General features: G+C 41.6%; 1 protein-coding gene across 1 annotated transcript; it reads right to left on the bottom strand.

Annotated features, from left to right (window-relative positions):
* Window positions 1-14,665: 14,665 nt before the first annotated feature.
* Window positions 14,666-19,721, bottom strand: LOC306739352 (kynurenine--oxoglutarate transaminase 3-like; the record flags this gene model as incomplete). Its single annotated transcript, XM_079221347.1, has 13 exons — window positions 14,666-14,964; window positions 15,078-15,164; window positions 15,283-15,356; window positions 16,193-16,379; window positions 16,453-16,542; window positions 16,632-16,708; window positions 17,297-17,417; window positions 17,537-17,659; window positions 17,783-17,869; window positions 17,999-18,148; window positions 18,665-18,809; window positions 19,141-19,202; window positions 19,632-19,721. The coding sequence occupies 13 exons, from the start codon at window positions 19,719-19,721 to the stop codon at window positions 14,908-14,910; spliced, it is 1,350 nt and encodes a 449-aa protein (XP_079077473.1). The 3' UTR covers window positions 14,666-14,907.
* Between the last annotated feature and the right edge of the window lie 591 nt (window positions 19,722-20,312).

Genomic DNA, 20,312 nt, shown 5'->3' with positions numbered 1-20,312 from the left:
CTGCGAATGGATTATGTCTTGTGCTAGTGCCCGAGTCAGAGGATGGAGCACGGCAGTGGAACTTGGCATTGGTCGAGGTACATTGAGATAATGATGTACCTGTCCTCGACAATAACGCTAATCATATCTCACCTCTAGGGTGCTGCTTTAAGGTCAAAACAAATTCACTGCCATACATTAAGTCCTTGTATTGTTTTAATGAAGGTCCATGGATTCCTGCCCCGCTGTGGGTTGCACTTCCACCTCAAAACACCCCGCGTGTGTATAAATGCCAACAAATCCTAATTCTCTTCTCGCTTAGCAGGATAGAAAAAAACTAGTCTGGTATACTGTAGTACACCTTGCAAACACTACAGAGTATGAGCAGGGAGATAGTAACATACAAGACCGCAGGCCCGTTTTTAATGAATGTGACCTCCCTACCCCACCCCCACTAAAGTTTACACTGAACCGCAGTCTGATGCCCTAAAATTACAGCCACGCAACACCTTTCCACTTGCACACTCGTAAGGGCAGCGGCAGCACTCCAAATGTGCGGGGCCTCTGGAACGAGCATCTGTGTCGACGCCGGGGCCCGATGGGAGTTCTTCTCATGGAGGGAGCCATCGAGATATATTTATGTTTCTGCCCCCCCCTCCCACCCCATTACCAGAGCTTTAAATAATAAAGTAAAATAAATAGCATCCATTAAACTGATCACATTGTGCTAACTCAAATTGTGTTTATTATGCTAATGGTACATGAAATTAAGAAAAAGACCTTGATGCCAGTGGATTTAATTAATGGGCTTTGGGAAAGGCACTGAGACATAATTCATTTCTGAGTAAGTAAGTCTCATTTGCAGTTCCATGGGTCCTCATGCTGCTGATTGCCTGAGTTATTCTTGCAGATGTGCTGCTCACAGCATGTCCCTCCATTAGAAATGAACACCTCATTATATAAACTACCTAATTAAACATAATACAGCTCCGCATTGACTCATTAATGCGTGGCCCTCTTTTCTCTGAAGGAAAGAATGTTGGGGAGAGAGAGAGATAGAGAAAGAAGAAAAGGCTGAATGGCGCAGCCGAGTCCTCTCTTGTTCCGTCATACAAAATAGGATCGACATTCTTTCACGAATGCAGCCATTGTTAAAAACCACGATAAAATGTAAATAAAATGGTGATGAAAACACCGGTTATAGGTGTGAACCGTACTGCTGTGTATATCGTTTCTACCCTCTATCTTCCTAATTACATCAGGTGAAATACAAGTAGGTGCCACGTGAACATTTTCAAGACAAAAGACTAAAAACACAAAAACGTCTCATTTGCTAGAAAAGTGAAAAGAAAAAAAGAAAAGGCTTACAGGGGCTCGGTGAGTCAAATTGAGCCCCCCACCCCTTTGTGGCTCAATCACCCACACAACCTAAAGCAAACACTGGTTGGCTGTGTAAGCCTCAATAATTCAACACTAATTAAAAAGACACAGGCTATACAACCACTTTGAGTACTGCAGAGTCATCAATTGTTGACATGCACACGCTGCTCTATTCATTGCTTTGCAAGGGGTGAGCATATTTCAATTCAATTCAGTTTATTTCATATAGCCCAACATCACAAATACAAGTTTGCCTCGGAGGGCTTTACAATCTGTACACATGACATCCCTGTCCCGGGACCTCACATCGGATCAGGAAAAACTTCCCAATAAAGATAGTAAAAACCCTTTCACAGGGAAAAGGGGAAGAAACCTGAGGGAGAGCAACAGAGGAGGATCACTCTCCCCGGATGGACAGAAGCAATAGATGTCATGTGGCCAAAAAAGGTATAAAAGGTGTGTGTTGGACCACTTTACCTCGGAGAGAATTTTATATTTTGTATTTATGGTGATGACAGTGTGGTCAGTTCGGTTCTTCATGGAGCTAATTTAGCACGAGGTTTGGCTGACAGTTGAGGTTCAAGGGGACGGGTTTGGCCTCGGCAATAACGATCCTCACAAAAATAATAGGGAAGCACTAATACCAGTACCGTGCATCGAGTCCATTACTGTGTTTATACTCTTAAAACTACACTGACACGGCAACGTAACATGGGGCTTGCAAACCTTCACCAGGCCGACTGACAGCAGGCATAGCAAGCATTTGCTGAACCAAAGTAGTTTTTTCATGGTGGCTCCATGGGAAGAAATCAACAGTGTTTGTAGGCCCATGTATTGATGAACTGATTTTATATCTTAGGAGGGGAATCAGCGAGCGCAGACTGACTGGGATTCCTGATAATGTATAGATACGGTTCATAAGTTGAAAACAGACGTGAAGCGGGTTATTTGTGTGTTTTAAACAGCTGTGTTTTAAACAGCTGTTTAAGCAGCATAGATTTGGCTTAATGGAATGCGTGAAAAGCAAAACACGGCAACTCTCTATGAGATGCTCGTCTCACGGGGTCGGCGTGCATTGATATAATATATCTGTTCTGTGAGACGTGCGAGACATGGACCGCAAAACGAGGAGGTATCGATAACTCATTTCAACTTCAATCAGCTGCTACTCGTCCACTGCCTCGCTTTCAAAGCGAGCGACAAGAATCGTCAGAAACTTGTTTTTTTGGAATATTACATTTGAACATAATTGTGTTTTTAAAGAATAAATAGTCAAACGTCAGCCATAACGTATAACTTGATATATTCAAGCATGGTATCCAAACCACTATGTGCCTGCTGTAGCCTGCTGTAATATGCTTTTTAATATTCAGATATATATATATATATATATATATATATATATATATATATATATATATATATATATTTCTTCCACACAAGTTGCTGTTAGTGTTCATTTGTACTTCACCCCCCAACTACACAGAGCCTGATTGTAGCATTGGGACGAAACAGGATTTCTAATAAAGAATTTACTTTCCTAATTAGGCTGCAGTCATGTCACAGCTTTATGGGGCAGTTATGCCCTATGGTCTTTTCCAAGCACATAACCCAACAACTCACCCCTGGACTATAAACTCTACATTCAAAGTCCCCTCATACTCACGAAGACAATTCACAACAATTGCAAACGCAGATAATTAGTCTGCGATTGCTAGAAATTAGGCCATTATGAAAACTGCAGCCACCCCCGCTGACAACTTCACTCCATGATTAACGGTTAATAATGTTGCCTCCCTGTAAAAAAACACTGCTGCAGCGTAAAGTGACAAAAGCAGCCACTGTGTGCATACTCTTTTCCTTTTCCTTTATCCAAAGTATAATACCTTTTGTTGTCATTTTTTCATCCCAGATCAACACAAGCATTAAAATAAACCAGTATAACAGAGGTAATGGAGACCTTCAATATTCAATATACCTCAAAAGCTTGAAAGTTCTGTGAAGAGTTTGAGAAACTAAGCTCTCAAATTACAACTGCAGCACAACCCACTTCTCACCAGTTGTTCCAGATGCTTAGTTTATTCCATATACTTGCACAGACAGATGTCCAGTTGGGAAATGTATGTGTTTGTATGTGTTTTATTCAGTCAATCATACAATACAATAAGTAAAGCCACAATCTAATATACAAAAAGAAAGACTGAAAAGGTATAGGTAGAAGCAAAATGCTTATTTATTCCAATCCTAAATTCATGTCCATTCATGTTAGCATTGTTCCATATTTGATCTCCTACAATAGAAATACATCTTCTTTTAATCGCTTTTTTAGCTTTGTGTACAGTAAACTTACAAACATCTCTCAAATCATATCTACACTCATGTATTGAAAACAGCCTTTGTACACAGAAATCAAGGTGTTGGTAGATTATATGGTACATGAATGTAATATGATGTAATATGTCCCTCATCCGCCTGTCGCTTCACACATTATGGAATTAAGATTAAAAATGCAACACGAATACCACACCTGTAAAGGACTGTTTGTCAAGAGACGCGGTTTCCACAGATGTGGAGCCACTTTGAAAGCCGGCTGGCCCCGATGGAAAACAACAGCGTGTTAGCGGCTTTTTCTTTCTCTAAATATAGTCTTAGAACAAATTTCTGACCTCACAATTGTAGAGTTATTACCACGACAAAAAGACCTCAGCGACCGAAACCTCAAACTCGACAAACAGCTTTGACATCTAACGTGCAACAGCACCGACCTCAAGACCAATTAGGCCCTCTCTATTTTAAGGGGGGGAGGAAAACATCCAACCCTTGAAAGAAATATGGGTCTTATCCAACTTTAAAGCAAGGAATCCTACTCTGTCTCTATTTATGCATGTGTGTGTGTGTGTGTGTGTGTGTGTGTGTGTGTTTCCTTTACATATTTTGAAAACCGTTCATCTGACTTACTTAGAACTTGGCGGATGTATTGCTGAGGACCAAATGGACGTGCTGCAGTGTTGAAGTTGGTGCAACACATTCAACTTTTTTAAGCGATTGCGCTCTGTGCAACAGAGGGGAGCGGGGTGTCAGGGCTCTGCGGACCGAAGCCTTGTATTGAAGAGTTTGTCAGCAACAGAACATTAAGAAAAACAATGCCAATCAGGTTGTCATTGTATGCAGCATTTTGTTAAAGCCCCAAATTCAATATTTCAACACACTCAAACAGGAGTGGAGACCTCTGCATGTGGATAAAATCGATGGCACACGGTAGGGCATTGTTAACTCCTGGTTAATGGTTTCAACTCTCTTCTGACTCTTCTGCCTCCACCCAACTGTGATGCAACACTGTGAAGCGTTGCTGCCACTGAAGGCAGGCGATAGTTTCACCCACATGGCAACAACATAAAGTACAATATCAGTGTTCATTTGGAGATGGCGGTAAGGAAAGCAACAGGACTACGATTCGAGACATGCTCGGGGTCTGTGGAGCTGCACTTACCACGGTGTGGGCATGGCAGTGCTGTGACCTCGCGGACGCAAATGAAAAGTTTGACCTGACGATGGCACAGGAGGAAAAGTCAGAGGATCACGAAAAGTGATTACAATTAATCCCGGCAGATTAATCCAATAGTTGTTGAGGTATTTCACCCCAAAAAAATGCAATATTTGTCATCCTGCTTGTGTGGATAAAAACAACATCCTCTCCTAAAATAAATTGGAGTCAGCGGCCATCTTGTTTGTAAAATTGTTTTCTTCCGACATAATTCCCATATAATCCTTAGAATTCTGACCCAGTGAAACATGACTCGCTGACATCATCGGACAAGCGACCCCAAAAGAGGTGTAAAAGACCTGATGGGAGTGGTGGAGCCAAGCATGGTCAGACTGGGATGAGGGCCACTTGCACTGGCTTTTTACTCGGCTCCGTCAATTCTGAATGCTCTTTAGGTAAATGGTTGCATATCGTGACAGTTCACATGCGGCGTTCAACCTTTTAATATTACACAGGAATGGCCAATAAAATGTGGGCATTGTTCTTCTCCTTTGATTTTCTTCTCACAGCATGTGGTCAGATTTAGCCCGAAAACAAAGATAATCTACAGTAAAAAGAAAAGAAATACTCCAGTAAAGATGACATTTCATGAATACAAAAGCAAAAATAATTCTATTAAGATGCAATTACAGATCATTATGCAAGTTGAATGTTGTCGATAACTACTTTAATGATTGGTGTTTTAATTACAGATGGTGAGTCATCGTATGTTTATGTACCATTTTATTGAGTATGTTTATGCTGTGCACAGGGTGTGCTGTAGAAGGGTCTGGTCATTGCATGCCAGCCTTTACAGTGCAGCGCGAGACCTCTCCTGAAACTCTTGAAAGCTGACAGTGCTTTGACGTGAGCTGTGTTAATTACAGTAATGGCCATGCATTCTCATTAAGTCATTGTTTGCGTATCCCCGGGCCTCATGCAGCCCGAGTGGCGCTCCAGTCCACTCGAGCACCGCCAGCCTCGCCGGCCTGTGTGGCTATGGCCTCGTTAACACAGACAGCTGTTCCTCCCAGCCACAGCCACGGCGAGCATGACGAGTGGTGCCGGACATGCCGCCGAACACACCCAACTGTCAGGAATAGAAGTATCCCACAAGGCAGGCAAATGTCAATGCGTAATCAGCGGGAAAGTGCTCCTTTGGGGGTTTATGTTTTTCATGCCCAGACTCCCTCCCCACCCCTCAACCCCTCAACCCCCCAACCCCCTTGATGAACCTGCCGCTCCCGCCTCACAAGGCCGTTCGCGAGGCTCTCTCGTGGCTCTCTCATGGCCATGTCTTTTTTTAAATTTGGTGAAGTCGAAAGGTGCATTCTACCAGTGACCTGTGGGGAGAAAAGCCGTATGCATGAGATCAGCAGTGGTCACAGGAAGACTAATGGCGTTTCTCAGACAGGGCAAGCGTGCCAAAACAGGCGAGGCCAGTGGTGATGCTGCAGACTGATACGTATTTTTATTTAACTACTAAAAATGTAAGTTTGGACTGACGTTGGCCCTCGAGAGCCTTCGTTCCCGCCAAATTTGAGCGTTCCTTTTAGTGTAAAAACATGAAAGGCCCTCTCGAGAGCCAGTGTTCGGTTTGTCCGTTCTGGGCTCCTGTAGAGACACGGTAGTGCAATACGGAGTCTACTTAGATATGAACGAAGGGTTCGTTCTAAGCGAACAAACCCACAAGGGGTTCTTAGTTTCAGGTCATAAACACTATAGTTATGCATGTTATATTACATTTCTGACAAAAGATCCCCCTAAATCCTAAAACACTGGTTCTTTAAGGTGGTTCAGCATATAGACCCTGGAGTGACACCACTGTCATTATGATAATATGTAAGCTGAAGCAATATGCTGAAATCAGAATTGGTTAGTTTTAGCATGCTAGACATGAATAACGCTGGCACTGATTTTGTTTGTCATTACTTAACATTAATCTTTATTGTCTGCACTTGCCAAATGGTACAAAGAGTTTGTTTGCATTGTAATTCCATTTCAGACAATCTCAGAAATTCGACAAATGGGTGAGCTTCAGTGCAGCAATTTACGATTATTGATATTACTCCACCAAGTAATAACTATTATTATGGATTATTCAGATATTCGTCTGGTCCGTAAAAACTTTATGTAAAAAAAAATACCTGTTACACTTTCCTGAAGTCAATGACCTGTTTCGTCAGGCCAACACTCCAAAACTGAAAGATATTCAATTTACGATTACATAAAACAAGTATCATATTATAGCATTGGACAATTCCTAAAATTACTAAACTAGATAGTTCCTCACCTCGTGCACATGGCTGTTTGGACAGCTTGTCAGTTCAAACTGCTTTGGCCATGCAGCTCGTGAAGAGATTTCTGATCTCAAGTCCTATTTCCCGTTCCGATTTGCAGTCATTTTTACTTTCCATACACAGGATACTGCGGTACATACCTTTGTGAAATAGCTATGACATGGCAAATCATTAAAAAAACAAGTCATGGGATCAATCAGCACGATCAAATCCTAATCCGCCCATCTACGCCTGACAGATTCCCCACAACCTAAACTAGTGAAGCAGTATCAAATAAGAGTCAGTTGAAACTGATAAATGCTTTCTAAAAAATTGGATTGCCATATTTAACTTATCCCAACTTATCGTGTCAGAGGAAAGATGGCAGCGATGGCTTCAAGAAAACTGGGATTGAAATGTCCAATAAGGGAACGCCAGCTTCCCTCTGAACGTGTGAACTATAAAAGCTTTCATTTCCCTATCATCGCCAGGATCTAATACCAATCTGTATTCTTTATTCAGGCCGTCTGTGTTGCTGCCAGACAAAAAGCCTTTGAAAAGCCAATTCCTGGGAATTAAAGAAAAGAGATTAAAATATCATTAGGTGCGACATAATTGAATGTCAATTTTGAATAAACTTGAATTCAATTCCTAGTCATTAAACCGAATGTGGTCCGCCATTTTTCCAATCATGGGTTTGAGCCCACAGATGAGAGGTGGGAACTTCAGAATCATTAAACGGAGGGGAGTTTGTTTGGCCTCGGTGTGCTCCACTGCTTTGACTCTGGCTCGGAGCAGGGTGACGAGCAGCTGGAGGAGAGATCAAAATTGAAACAAAGCACCGCAAAATTGAAGGAAACGTGAGCATAATAATATTTAATAATTAAATTCCCGTAAAACAATGGCAACCGAATGAAGTAATCTGCAAAAGTGTGCAACACAATTTGCATAATTGACACAGTCCCCCTCCTCCTCCTCCTCCTCCTCCTCCTCCCCGTCTCCCTCCTGTAAATGAATGATGAAGACAATAAAAGATGTTGCTAAAATTGGGAACAATAACAGCAAAATTTCATCAAGGCCCCATGCTCTGATTAATCTGCGCTTGCAAATCAGTGCAGGGGAAAGAGAGGGAGAAAGAACCAGAGAAAAGGGGGGTCGGGGGAGGCAGGTGATTAACAACAGCAGGGATTGCCGCCGCGGACAACGTGGCCTGTTTTGCTCGGCTCGAGGGGCAGCACCGTGCGAACGCTTCTCCACAGCTGCTGCAGGCACCGGCGAGCTGGATCGTCCCCTGGAAAAAGGCGGAATGAGTGCAATCGTTTGTATTGTCGTTAACCCCTCAAGCGCCGTCCCCATGCCTCATCACTTATAAACCCATCATTTCTCCTCAACAACCCCCTGCCCAAAAAAAATGCCTCAGATAGGAGTTTAGTTCCGTGACATGAAAATTCAAAATATTTTTTAAAAAGCAGCCGATCTATCGAGCGCGATGCCATTTTACGTAACATTCCTGAACACTTCTCAGCTAATCGTGTGCTCACTGAGTACACTTTTCATTTTGAATTATTCAGTTGTCGAAAGGAACTGTGAAACTGTTAAATGAAAGCGTAATACAATGAGACCTATTTTGTATTCAGGATTTTCTAATTAACGGTTTCTGTTTATACTCGTTTTCCATCTCTCTGATCATTTAGATAACAACTTTCCTCTTCTGATGTTGACACAAACCCCTAAAAAAAAAACAGGCATCATCTAGATTTATGCTGTTTTGCTTGGTAATTAAATAGCAGCACGGTTAGATGACGCAAGAGAGCAAAACAGGGAGGGGAGGGGCTCAGGTTCCATTATGCTGTAAACGAGACAGGACAACAGACATGACACAAAACAAGAACCACAACCCCATTTAAGAAGGAAAGTGTCCTTTTGGGCAGTATGTCTTTGCATCTTTTCTAAATGATGACATATTTATATTTCCGTCTGCTGGTCAGCGTCTCTTATCCTCTGCAACTGAAAACATTCGTCAAAACACATGATGTTTTCTCTCCGTTCCTCCCCAACAACCTCTCCCTCCCCCGTCTCTGTGTTCCCGAAAGCCACCACTATCTTGTAAATCCAGCGCAATTAGTGGCCTCGGCGTACCCGGAGACACTCATTTGATTTTAACCTCCTCTGTCCAATTAACAAAATGTAGGTTGGGAAATAAATGGCAGACGCCTGAGCAAATTAATTATGTGTCCACCAAGCTGTTAGCCCGTGTGCAGAGAGCAAGGGCTGGCAGCGAGAGCCGGGCATACACTGCCATATGGCCTGTGTGGGAGCCGACATCGTTTGGGGGGGTGGGGGTGCAAATCCTCACGGATATTTATGTCTCGGTCACAATGGATAACGCGTCGTGAAATGCAGCGGAATTAGTCTAATATAAATGTTTTTTGCGATTGTTTATCGCTCACCATGATCAGTAGCTATTCCATCTGCGATCCCTTAAGCCAATTTCACTTTCCGCTGTAAATTAAATTCCACTGTGACGTCGACACTGTGGGTTTTAATGGCACTTTCTCTTAACAACAGTTTCTGCTTGCTTGACCTAAACAACTGCTCCCGCTACAGCAGGACCCCAAATTTACACGCGTACATTTTAGTTTTGGAGTCCCACCAGAGTACTATACTGGTCTGCGAGGACAGTGGTTTAGTACAAACATGCAATGGAGAAAAGGACACTGATGATGTCATCGTGATCTCAGCTCAAGTCTGAGGCCTCACATTTTCGACAAAAAAAGCTTGCATCCCAAACTGGAGTTGTGTTTTTTTTTTTAAAGAGCTGGTGAGGTGTAGAGGGTGCAGTGAAAGACCAGTTGCATTGTGGGATATGAAGGATCTAGTTTCGTTGCAGCTTTGCCCACGCCGGAGACTGAAAGTGACAATGTGTCGTCCTCTGCTGCTTCGATTTTAACCGTTCTTTTTTTTTTATCTGTGCCTTGCAAGTCCCTCACCTGGAAGGAGTGAATTAATTAAATGATTATGACCACAAAAAAATGAAGGTTGTGTAACAATACCATGACCACCCTCAGAGCTCCTTGGTAAAGTTTGGTTTGCGAGCAGGAAGGAGGACACAACGCTGGGCTGTGTTCTCCTCCTGAACAGAATGTGATCTGTGGCCACCTAGAGGTAACATACCATAACACAGACATCTGGTCTCATTTTAAGGGCAACAATAACCTCAATCCGCCTCCATTAACAGGATCGTGACAGTGGATTATTGGTACAATATTCATAATTAAGATAAATTATGACGGTATTATGCAGACAGACATCTAATCCACCAGGGATCCGGTAACCGCATACTACATATGTCTGATAACAGCACCCCGCACAATAATCATTTTAGCAGTTGTTGTGTTCCCAGCACCAGTTTACACTGTCACACTAAAACCGCAGCTATGTTGCAGAACACACCGACAGGATGTTCACTTCGACGTGCTACATCTTGTGTGTGAGCTAAAGCTAATGCCACTGTTACGTCTAACTGAAGCTGAGCAAAGGCGAAACCAGTGAACGCAGAAAACAGCGATAGACTGTGTGCGACTCCGGGGCCTGAAAAAAAAAGAGGCCATATTAGAAAATGAAATATAAGCAGATTAAAGTCTCACTAAACACAGTTTAGAAATAGCAGCACTTTCACGAGCGCCGTGTGATAACTGGAAATGCAACGAATTAAATGCTTCAAACATTAGCTGCCAGTTTGAATGAAGCACATTCGCTTTGAAAGTGGCAGATGTTCCTGTAAAACTTCAGAACTGAAGAAGGCTGTGCGACGGTGCTCGGATAGACGATACGACGTCTTTGCATGCCCTGCGAATATTGCAAAACAGATGCCGAACTATAGAAAGCTCTTTCCAGCACTCAGTCAACAACTCAGTCCATCTTCTTAAACCGAGGCCTCGGAGCCACAGGAGAGGAGGCGTTGATGTCTGCCCCCCTCCTCCTACCTATAACCCCTACATTAACATCGACACATCACGGCCGCGTGAACCTCCTCTGAATTCATGTAGGCTCATGATGTCATGGTAACTGGGCGCCAGGTTTATGCGGAACCATGAATATGAGCGGATTACACCTGTCTGCTGGGACAGAGGATCCGTTTCCTTTACATACACAGTCCTGCAACCGACTCCTTACTATTTATCTGCACTGTGTCCACAGCCTCATGGTTATCGAAGGACACCAGCTGGCTTGTTTAAGTTGATCCCCTGGTTCGTGGCACTTTGAGTCCGTTCAGAAATTGTGAAAGTTGCTTCTAATAATTCACTTTGAACACGTTGAGCTGGTCAGATCTGCTCTAATATTTGCAACCGACGGCACGAGTCACATTTGTCCAGAGACACTGAGTGCTTCCATTTCTGAACAAGGCTGATAGCGAGAGTGCTATACCGTGTTGGTTCAGGATCATTTGGAGATTTTCGCTTATTGCATTATGACAGTGAATACACAGTAATGGTTCAATCCAAAGGCACTAGCCTTTTTTCCTTGGATACACGTGTGCTCGTGATTTGGATATGCTCTACATGTACAGGTAGATACAAGAGGTATTTTTTATACATAAGCGGTGGGAATAACCGATTGGGGTGGCATATGTTCTGATAATGTCAGACAGAATTTCCAGCATGTTGTTACCACTGCAGCCATGACTGATTGCTGTGCTAAACAAAGTCTGGCCATAAGCTCAGTATTAAGGTAAGTCGTACCTTTTACATTAAAGTTTTTTTGCATAATTTTTTTAACTTTTTATATTATTTGTGTATATTTTCGGAGTTTCAGAGTACGTTTTTTCTGCCCATATGTCCATATTTTCACTCTATTAAAGCAGCAGCCATGTTTGAGTAAGACGGGGTATTTCTATAGCTGTAAAAAAAAACATTTGTTTTAATAAAAAACTATTAAACACAAATTGAGTTGGGTTATGTTTTACTGTTGTAAAACGGGAAGACAAATACTAAATAGCACATTAAATGGTTTATTACGGTGTGATGTACTTTGTCTCCCTCAAGTGGCCTGAATGATAAATGACATGTTCGAGTTTAACTGATGACAAAGAACTTTCAGATGTTTTCATACATCTTTTTTTTCTTCTTTTTTAAGTAGACATAATTACAAGTCGAAGCTAGAAAAACACAGGTATAATTAATGACTTTAATGATGGCTGCATTCCATTCAGGGGAGACCGTTTCGAGCCCCTGGCGCTGCGCATGCTGGTCCTCTACCGAGGGCGTTAAATAGAGTGGGAGCATCGTTAATGTTATTAATTGCACCTGTGTATTTCTGGCTTTGACGAGTCAAAGTGCCCGCTGTGAGGAAAAGAGATTACAACGCTAATCAACTACTTATCTCAGGTTTCAGCAACGTGTACTATCCATCTGTATTGAGGACTACGTATGAATGTCTGGGAGAAAAATGTTTAAAAAGTGCAAAATTACAACTCATAATTATAATTCCCATTAAAATAATTAGCAGCAAAAGAAATAAAGTGGCAATTTGACCTAAATGACTAGAACACATAATAACACTGATGATGGCTCTGACCTATTCAAGTGAGCCTCAGTGTGATGTGAAGCAGCAACTTTGGAACTGCTTCATATATTCATGAACATATGAATATAGTATATTCATGAACACAACATGTACATCGTGTCAGTGTTTAGAAACAGTCCGACAGTACTCTAGTATTCTCCCTACTGACGAAGAAGTAGAGACGTGTGCACTGCAGAGGCACATGTGACAGAATTTATTAATTAAAGTGATTTAAGTCAACAGAACCGCGGGGTGGAAAAGGCTTGTGCTGATTAACATGCTGATTTTCTCCATTTAGTCAGTGACATCAGATTGCAACCCCAATCCATTCTGAGAGTCGGCATCAGCCCATGTCTGCTGCGCTCACAAGGACAAAATTATTCTCTTTTTTTAATAGTATATTAAAAATGGAAGATAACATTGTTTCAATATGTTTTATTCAATCAAGTTTACAAGTTTTCTGTGCAGAAACAAGGGGATGCTGCTATCTGCTGACAAATGCTGTTAAGTGCACAAACACTTTTTATTGCTACCTACAGTGTGGATGTACAGTATGTTAAAGTTTAGTTGTTTTAATTACCTGTAGATATAATTTAGTTGCTACACATTTTTTCTTTGACATAAGAGCACCGTGTATAGAGTGCAGCTCTACTTCAGCAAACTGAGATAAAACAGACAATAACAGTGTTGAATAAATGTTCATTTAAGTTCAGAAATGTTGTTACATTTTTTGAATTGTTATATTTGATCAGATAAAACTAAAGAAAGAAGAAAAAACATGATACTAGCATTAAATATTGGCCACCCTGCTCTCCATATATCACCATTGGAAAAAACCTGTATCAGCCACTAATTCTAACAACACAATATGTGTTACACAACTAAACAATATGATCACATTATCACAAACGGATTCTACTCAAAGTTCATAAACATTGAAGTATGAAGCAAATCGGAGGAATGATCCTCGAGATATGCATCACCTATTTGCCAAATGACACCATATATACACATAATTAAGGAATATTCATCTTTGTACACTTGAACTATCCGACTAATTCATTCAAAAGGGCTCCAACTACACACACACACACAAAATAAAATCTTTTGAAATGTTTAATTTCTGATCCAACATCTAAACCAATCAACCCTTAGATGGAAATAGAACCTGGTGTTTCCCATCATGCCCTTTGTCCGCTGCCCAGCTGCTCCCTGAGTGGAGATCGAACACCTTTCGTGGGCATTGCAGAGTCTCCCAGGACCAGTTCCTGGAAGGCTTCGTGCTAAAGTTAGCATCCTTCACTTAAAATGCTGTTTGTAACTGAAAGCATGACCTTTCACGGCCTTAGTGCATTAAAAATCATAATAACATGACCATACATGCTAAAGTAAAACACGTGTCACGGTAACTCCGTACATTTGAAGTTTTGGCGTCGTTAAAGGCCAAATGCAGACCTTTAACTGAACAGGTATAACTCCACAGCAAAGATGAAACACAGTACGGGCAATAAGCGCGACAAAGTGTCCTTGAGAAGCTTTTACTCCAGAGTACGGGGCTTCAAGTCGAGGTTTACCGGCTCTCTGCTGTACTTTTTAAAAGTCGACCGGGTTCCCAGGATTAGTTGAAGTTTTCTAAATGGGTTAAAATAAATTACTTTCGAGATGGCCACAATTATTTTTAAAACGTTCATCCATCAAAAATATTGCTGATTGGAAAAGTCCTTCCTGAGAGATATTTTATGGTGACTTAGAATGTAAATTGTATACCTCATTATATTGTGCAGGTGTATCATTTTGCTAAAAATAAATAAGCCATAACTGTGTATGCTGCACGCCATAGTGTATGATGTGAACCTAGATATGCTGTGATAACGTTGTTTCTACTTGTAAGGCACACCTTTAATGTTCAAGCATTAAATTAATCACACAAGGCGTCCTAGGCTTTTAGTGACAACACTTATTTATTGTGTACATTTATTAATTGCATTGATTCTAAAAAATATATATTTGTGTGTGTGTGACTATGAACCGCTATCCAAATATCCTAGGATCAACTTAAAAGATCAAAATATGGAAAGGCTTTATGCTAGTAACGGTTTCACTATTGGCATTTTACCAACCTTGTGTGTGCAAAATTACAGTTAAATCCCATTTTGCTCAGTCCCGAGACACCGCATCCTATTAAATCGTCTTCCAGTTTTTCAAGATGGCCTCCGCTGCGTCGAGAGTACTGTCTTGCTGTTAAGAGAAACATGAAGGTTATGAAAATATTGTGTTTTTTTCAGAGAAAAACATTAATCTTAACATAATACTTGTGGAAGAGCCGTGTTTGCAACAGTTTTTGTATTTACCTTAATGAAGCAAAGGCGAACGTATTTCTCAAACTGCTTCTTGGACTCCTCTCCAACAAACGCTGTGACTGGAATGGCTGCCAGTTTCTGCAGAGAATATTGTTATTAGGAACAATACTTAAATGGCTGCAATGGGAGAGCCGCTTAAGAGTTCGGAAGTATTGCATATTGTGGGGAGCTAAATGAATGAACTCAAGTCCTTTACCTTTTCTTTTATCATCCACTTCACAAACTTGTAGTCGTAGGCCTCGTCTTCCACCATGTGCGACAGGTCCTGATCTACAATCAACACAGAGCAGAGATGAACAGCCAGTAACGTACGGCAGCAGTCCAACAGACTGTGGATCCGCTAGCGTGGATAAAGTCAGGAGTTAATGAAGTTTCAAGTTGTGTCAAAATTTTCATTGCCTTTCTTTTCATCTCCAGCAATGAGACAAACATTGCTGGTAGTTATTTCTATAAATTAAAAGAGTTCATCAAAGCACAAAAGACATGCCCTGTCGTAATCCCTCTGAAAAAAAATAATATATATATATATTAGTTCTGAATGTAAATTCTCTTTTGAAATACTAAGTTAAAAGCTATTGTATTTAACGTCTCTATATTTGTGAGGGCCAGTAGTAGTTTCCTCTGGCTAAACTTGAGTTTTAAGTTTTATGAATTTCAAAATCATTGAGTTTTGATCTAAAATGATTAAAACATGTTTTACTATAAATACACCACGCTTTTAACTCCTAAATGTGATGCAAACAGGTATTCAGGTGCAAATAAACTTTGGGATTGAAGGCAAAAACCTTTCTACGGAACTGCAGAGGGACGGCTTTTGCATGAAGTGATTTGCTGTGCTTCACAAGTCTGGCAGTTCTCCCATCAAAAGCTTGGACAGGCTACTTCTTCCCTGTGTGCTGTGTGAGCTCAAGATTCTCGCGTCACCCGTTCAGTTCATTTTCCGTGTTGGCATTTAACGTCAACATGAAAACAAATACAAAAACCCAAATTGTTAACGTAACTAAATTGCAGCGAAAATTAGCTACCGAGCTGGATACGTCCGCACGAGTTAAGCAGCAGCGGTGCAGACGCGCCAGTGATGTCGGCTTCGATGTTCAGAAACTCACTGAGAGGCGTGACGTCCACCAGCATGAAGTAGCCTCCCTCCGGAATGACAGGAGTCATGCCAGCCTCCTGCAGGATGGCAGCCATGCGGTCCCTCTTGCCCTCAAGTTCTTCTGCCAGCGACGAGAAGTAGCACTCCGGCTGACCCATCAGCTCAAAGTTATGCTGCATGCCTTGTGCCACAGCCTCCTGAGAAGAGAAACAGACAGCTGGAAGTTTCAGGCTAAAGACATTTTTAAAACAATCTGAAAAATGAACCTGCCTGTAAAGGTGTCGGGCAGGTGTAGAGAGTATTCTGCATGACCGTCTGAAGGTGCGTCATCAGGTGCTCTGGTCCTATAGACCAACCGAGCTAGGAGACAAGAATTTCAGCAACATGATGCGCAAGAACTTGAATTGTTGAATTTTAGAAACCGTGTTCCGAGTCAATGGATTTCTTACCTTCCACCCAGTTACACTAAAAGTTTTCCCCGCACTGCCGATTGTGATCGTTCTGTCCCACATTCCCGGCAGAGTGGCTAAAGACACAGAAAACAAACACCAAACCTTCATGAAATTAGAACTAAGTAGCAGCATTTTTTTTGCGGCAATATCAAGAACATAACTGGACGCTCTTCAGGGAAGGATGAGGCAATCAAACCAGTATTTATAACCATATGATTTCAGAATTACATAATTTTTTTGGTGCAACAGAAACACAAAGAACCGACTCCCAGAAGCAAAGTCAATGCATGTGTTGAGTCCTTGAAGACTATTTGCAGTCAGTCATGGGACAGCGGCCGATGAACTTGTCTGGTTAGCGACAGTGCTTACTGGTTTTTGCAGTTAACAAGCCGCTAACTACCTCGGTGGGATATTGTAACCGGCTTGAGCCAGCATGCTAACGGCTGGCTAGCATGTGACCAGTTAGCTTGCCAGCCCTAGTAATTGGACCCCGAAAAATGAAGTTTGCAGCGTGTTTTAAACGTTTCAATTTCTGCAGCTGTGTGTGAAGGAGGGAGGAACTTACATATTTATCTATCTATCTATCTATCTATCTATCTATCTATCTACGAGGGCGATCGTCTCTGATTTACTTCTTCATCTAACGGGTGTGTTGAGCGTACCTATTTTGATGTGTTGGTGTCCCCGGTAGACAAGCCACTCATAAACCTCATCACTGAAGCACAGAGTGTCGTGTTTAATACAGAGGTCAGCGATCATCTGCAGTTCGTCTCTGGTGAACACCTGCAGGAAGAGGACAGGTCTGACTGAACGCACTGGTTCTTCCCGTCTTGTGTGAAAGTCAGCACAGGCGCTCATGCCTCTCGGACCTATCGCGAGTGGCGACCGCGATGCAAACTTACCTTCCCAATAGGATTGTTGGGGGTGTTGATGATGATGGCCTTTGTCTTAGAGTTGAATTTACTGGAAAGCTCATCCGGGTCCAGGAACCAGTCGGCACTTGTGACCATCTTCTTTCCAGACTTCTGAAATATTACAGACGACATGTCCTTAAACTCCACTAACTACTCAAGACGTGCGTAGAGTAGAAACTGTACACTTGTGGCACATGAACACCACAATCATACGTTGCTGTCGGTGTAACTTACGAGGCGTAACGGTATCAACACAGGCTTGGCCCCCGCCATTCGCACCATCGGTACATAGCAGTCGAAGAAAGGTTCTATTATGATGACCTGGAGAGAGACATTACACAATAAATACATTGTAAAAACTGGGAGCACATTTGTGAATGTATATAAATCAATGAATATAAACCTGTGTGTGACTCAGAGATAGAGAGAGAGAAAGAGAAATGTCCGTACCTCGTCTCCATCTTCCACCAGTCCTTGCATAGTGCTGAATAGGGAACCATAGCCTCCCACTGTGACCAGGATTTCTTTGAGGGGGTCAATCTGGCGATCGTAGACCTTCCCATAAACCTGAGAAAGGGCTTTCACCAAGGAGGGATGACCCTTGCAAATCAACAGAAGGCAATAAACATGGGAACGCTGACAGTAGCAAATATGTCAGAGAACACTATCATAATGGCAATTTTAATTTCCTGCGGTTTCTCCTATCTGAGCACTTTCAAACTGTAGCTTTTGTATTTGATGAGAGTTCTAGCTGGTAGATGAGTAAAAATACATGTCAGGTATTGTTGGATACAATACAAGTTGACAATAACCAAAGGTTCCTATTGTCTGGACATTGCATAATCAGTCCAAATAATTAACTTTTTTTTCTAAAAAATAACCCTTCATACTGACTACCACTTGGTGTGCATCACTCCATTCATTCCGTCTGGATCATGATTTTAGAGAGAGACACAAGGCTGACACCTCAAACACTCTTCAACTCCCGCTAAACAATCAAGATTGATAAATAGCACTAGAAATAAGAGGGAAAATATCAACTTTTGACTTTGGGGCTGAACTGTCCCTTGAAATAAATAGATTCCAAAAAACTATTCGTTAGTTCATCGGTCTTACAAAGCCCCTGGTGTACTGGTTCATCCGGTCTACAGATGCAGCCTGCGCTAGTGCCTCCTTGACGTACGACGGTGGAGGGATGTCTGGAAAGCCTTGTCCCAGGTTTACAACAGACGGGTCGGCCGCCAGTGAAGTAAATGCCACCCTGAATTGACAATAAAACAAGCAATTACTTGACAGAACAAAAAAATGCTTTTGACCAAATAAACATGCATGTTGAGAGTACATTAATATACTTTAATGAAAGAGACATAAGTGTCAAAAATGGAGTAGGTTATACAAATCTGTCAATAATTCAGCAAAAACGCCCTTTAAATTTGTTTAAATGACATTAATCAAAATCAAATCAGACTTGCTTTGCTCTTGTCTAACATCAGTGATCTGGCTGTAACAGTATGGTGTAAAATCACTCCAATAGGTCTGTGAACAGAACTCCTCAAAGTGTGCCGTACAAGGAGAGGATTGTTTAAACTCACCAGACATTCTTGTCCAGTCCCTCGATTCTTTTGGAGTGCGTGTGCCGGGATGTCATTATATGCTGCAACACAAAATGGAGATGCATAAAAGATAACACCTTCAGTAAACTTCTTAACAAGTCTCCCTTTGCTTTTTGCAATCCCGACTACTACGTACTTGCCTGTCCCACAAGTTGTGTGAGAGCAGTAAAATAATCATCAACCACTCACTCAGGTGCCGTATGACAACATACCAAGACTTTGGTCAGTGGTTTTCTACTTTACTGTTGAGACCATGTCAGTGCATAATCTGAATGCATCATCGAGCCATTTACAGGCAACACTATACCCTCACTGCGCTGGTGTTAATAAACTGAGCTTGTAAAGTAAGAGTAGCAGTATCCAAGCACCTAAAGCTTTCTTTTAACGGTGTCAAAAGTATGATAAGTCCAGTCAGTTCATCACCAGTCAGACTACATAGCTACATGGAAAGAGCTTCAAATTGGACTTACCTGTGAAGTGCAGAACCTCCTTTTAACGTTTACGTTGGCTGAATGACATGCAAGCTTGGAGCGATTCAGGACTTGTCGTGCCACGTTCATGCTGCACAAGCAGAGAGATGAAAAACACAACGAGAATTAGAGTTTTCTAATCTCGCTCTCTTAAAACTTGTGCTTACACGTTTGCCACCCGTGCGTCTATTTACAGTTGTTGTAAGGGTCATATCCCTGCCATGTCCCACTGCAGCACTCTTTTTAGACACCAAATGTCACCATAAGTCTAAGCGTGGTGGCAAGATCTGACTAACATTGCATGTGTCCTCTATGTTCAACACACATTTAAAGAATAATCCCTTTTAAATAACCCCAAAAAAACATCAGGAAATGTAAACGCATTAGTTCAGTTGGAAGAAATAAATATGACATTAAGTCATAGTTAGTGAATGTGTCAATGTAACTTTGACTACAGAGAGGCCATAGGGAAATGTAAGAATGCACAAACAGTAACATTGTCAATACATGAAATAACTGTATTTACTTTTTTGGCTTTAAATAATTCTGCATATTTAGATGTTGTACTGCCCCTCCTCCCCCACCAAATTCGTAAATAAAAACAATCCCAAAATTATGGAACATTAAAAAAATAGGGGATAGTATTACAAAATGAGTGCTACAAAAAGACTAATTATGCAA

The sequence above is a fragment of the Taurulus bubalis genome (genome assembly GCF_910589615.1).
Source record: "Taurulus bubalis genome assembly, chromosome: 7".
NCBI classification, from domain to species: Eukaryota; Metazoa; Chordata; class Actinopteri; order Perciformes; family Cottidae; genus Taurulus; species Taurulus bubalis.
This window is presented reverse-complemented; position numbering and strand designations above follow the sequence as displayed.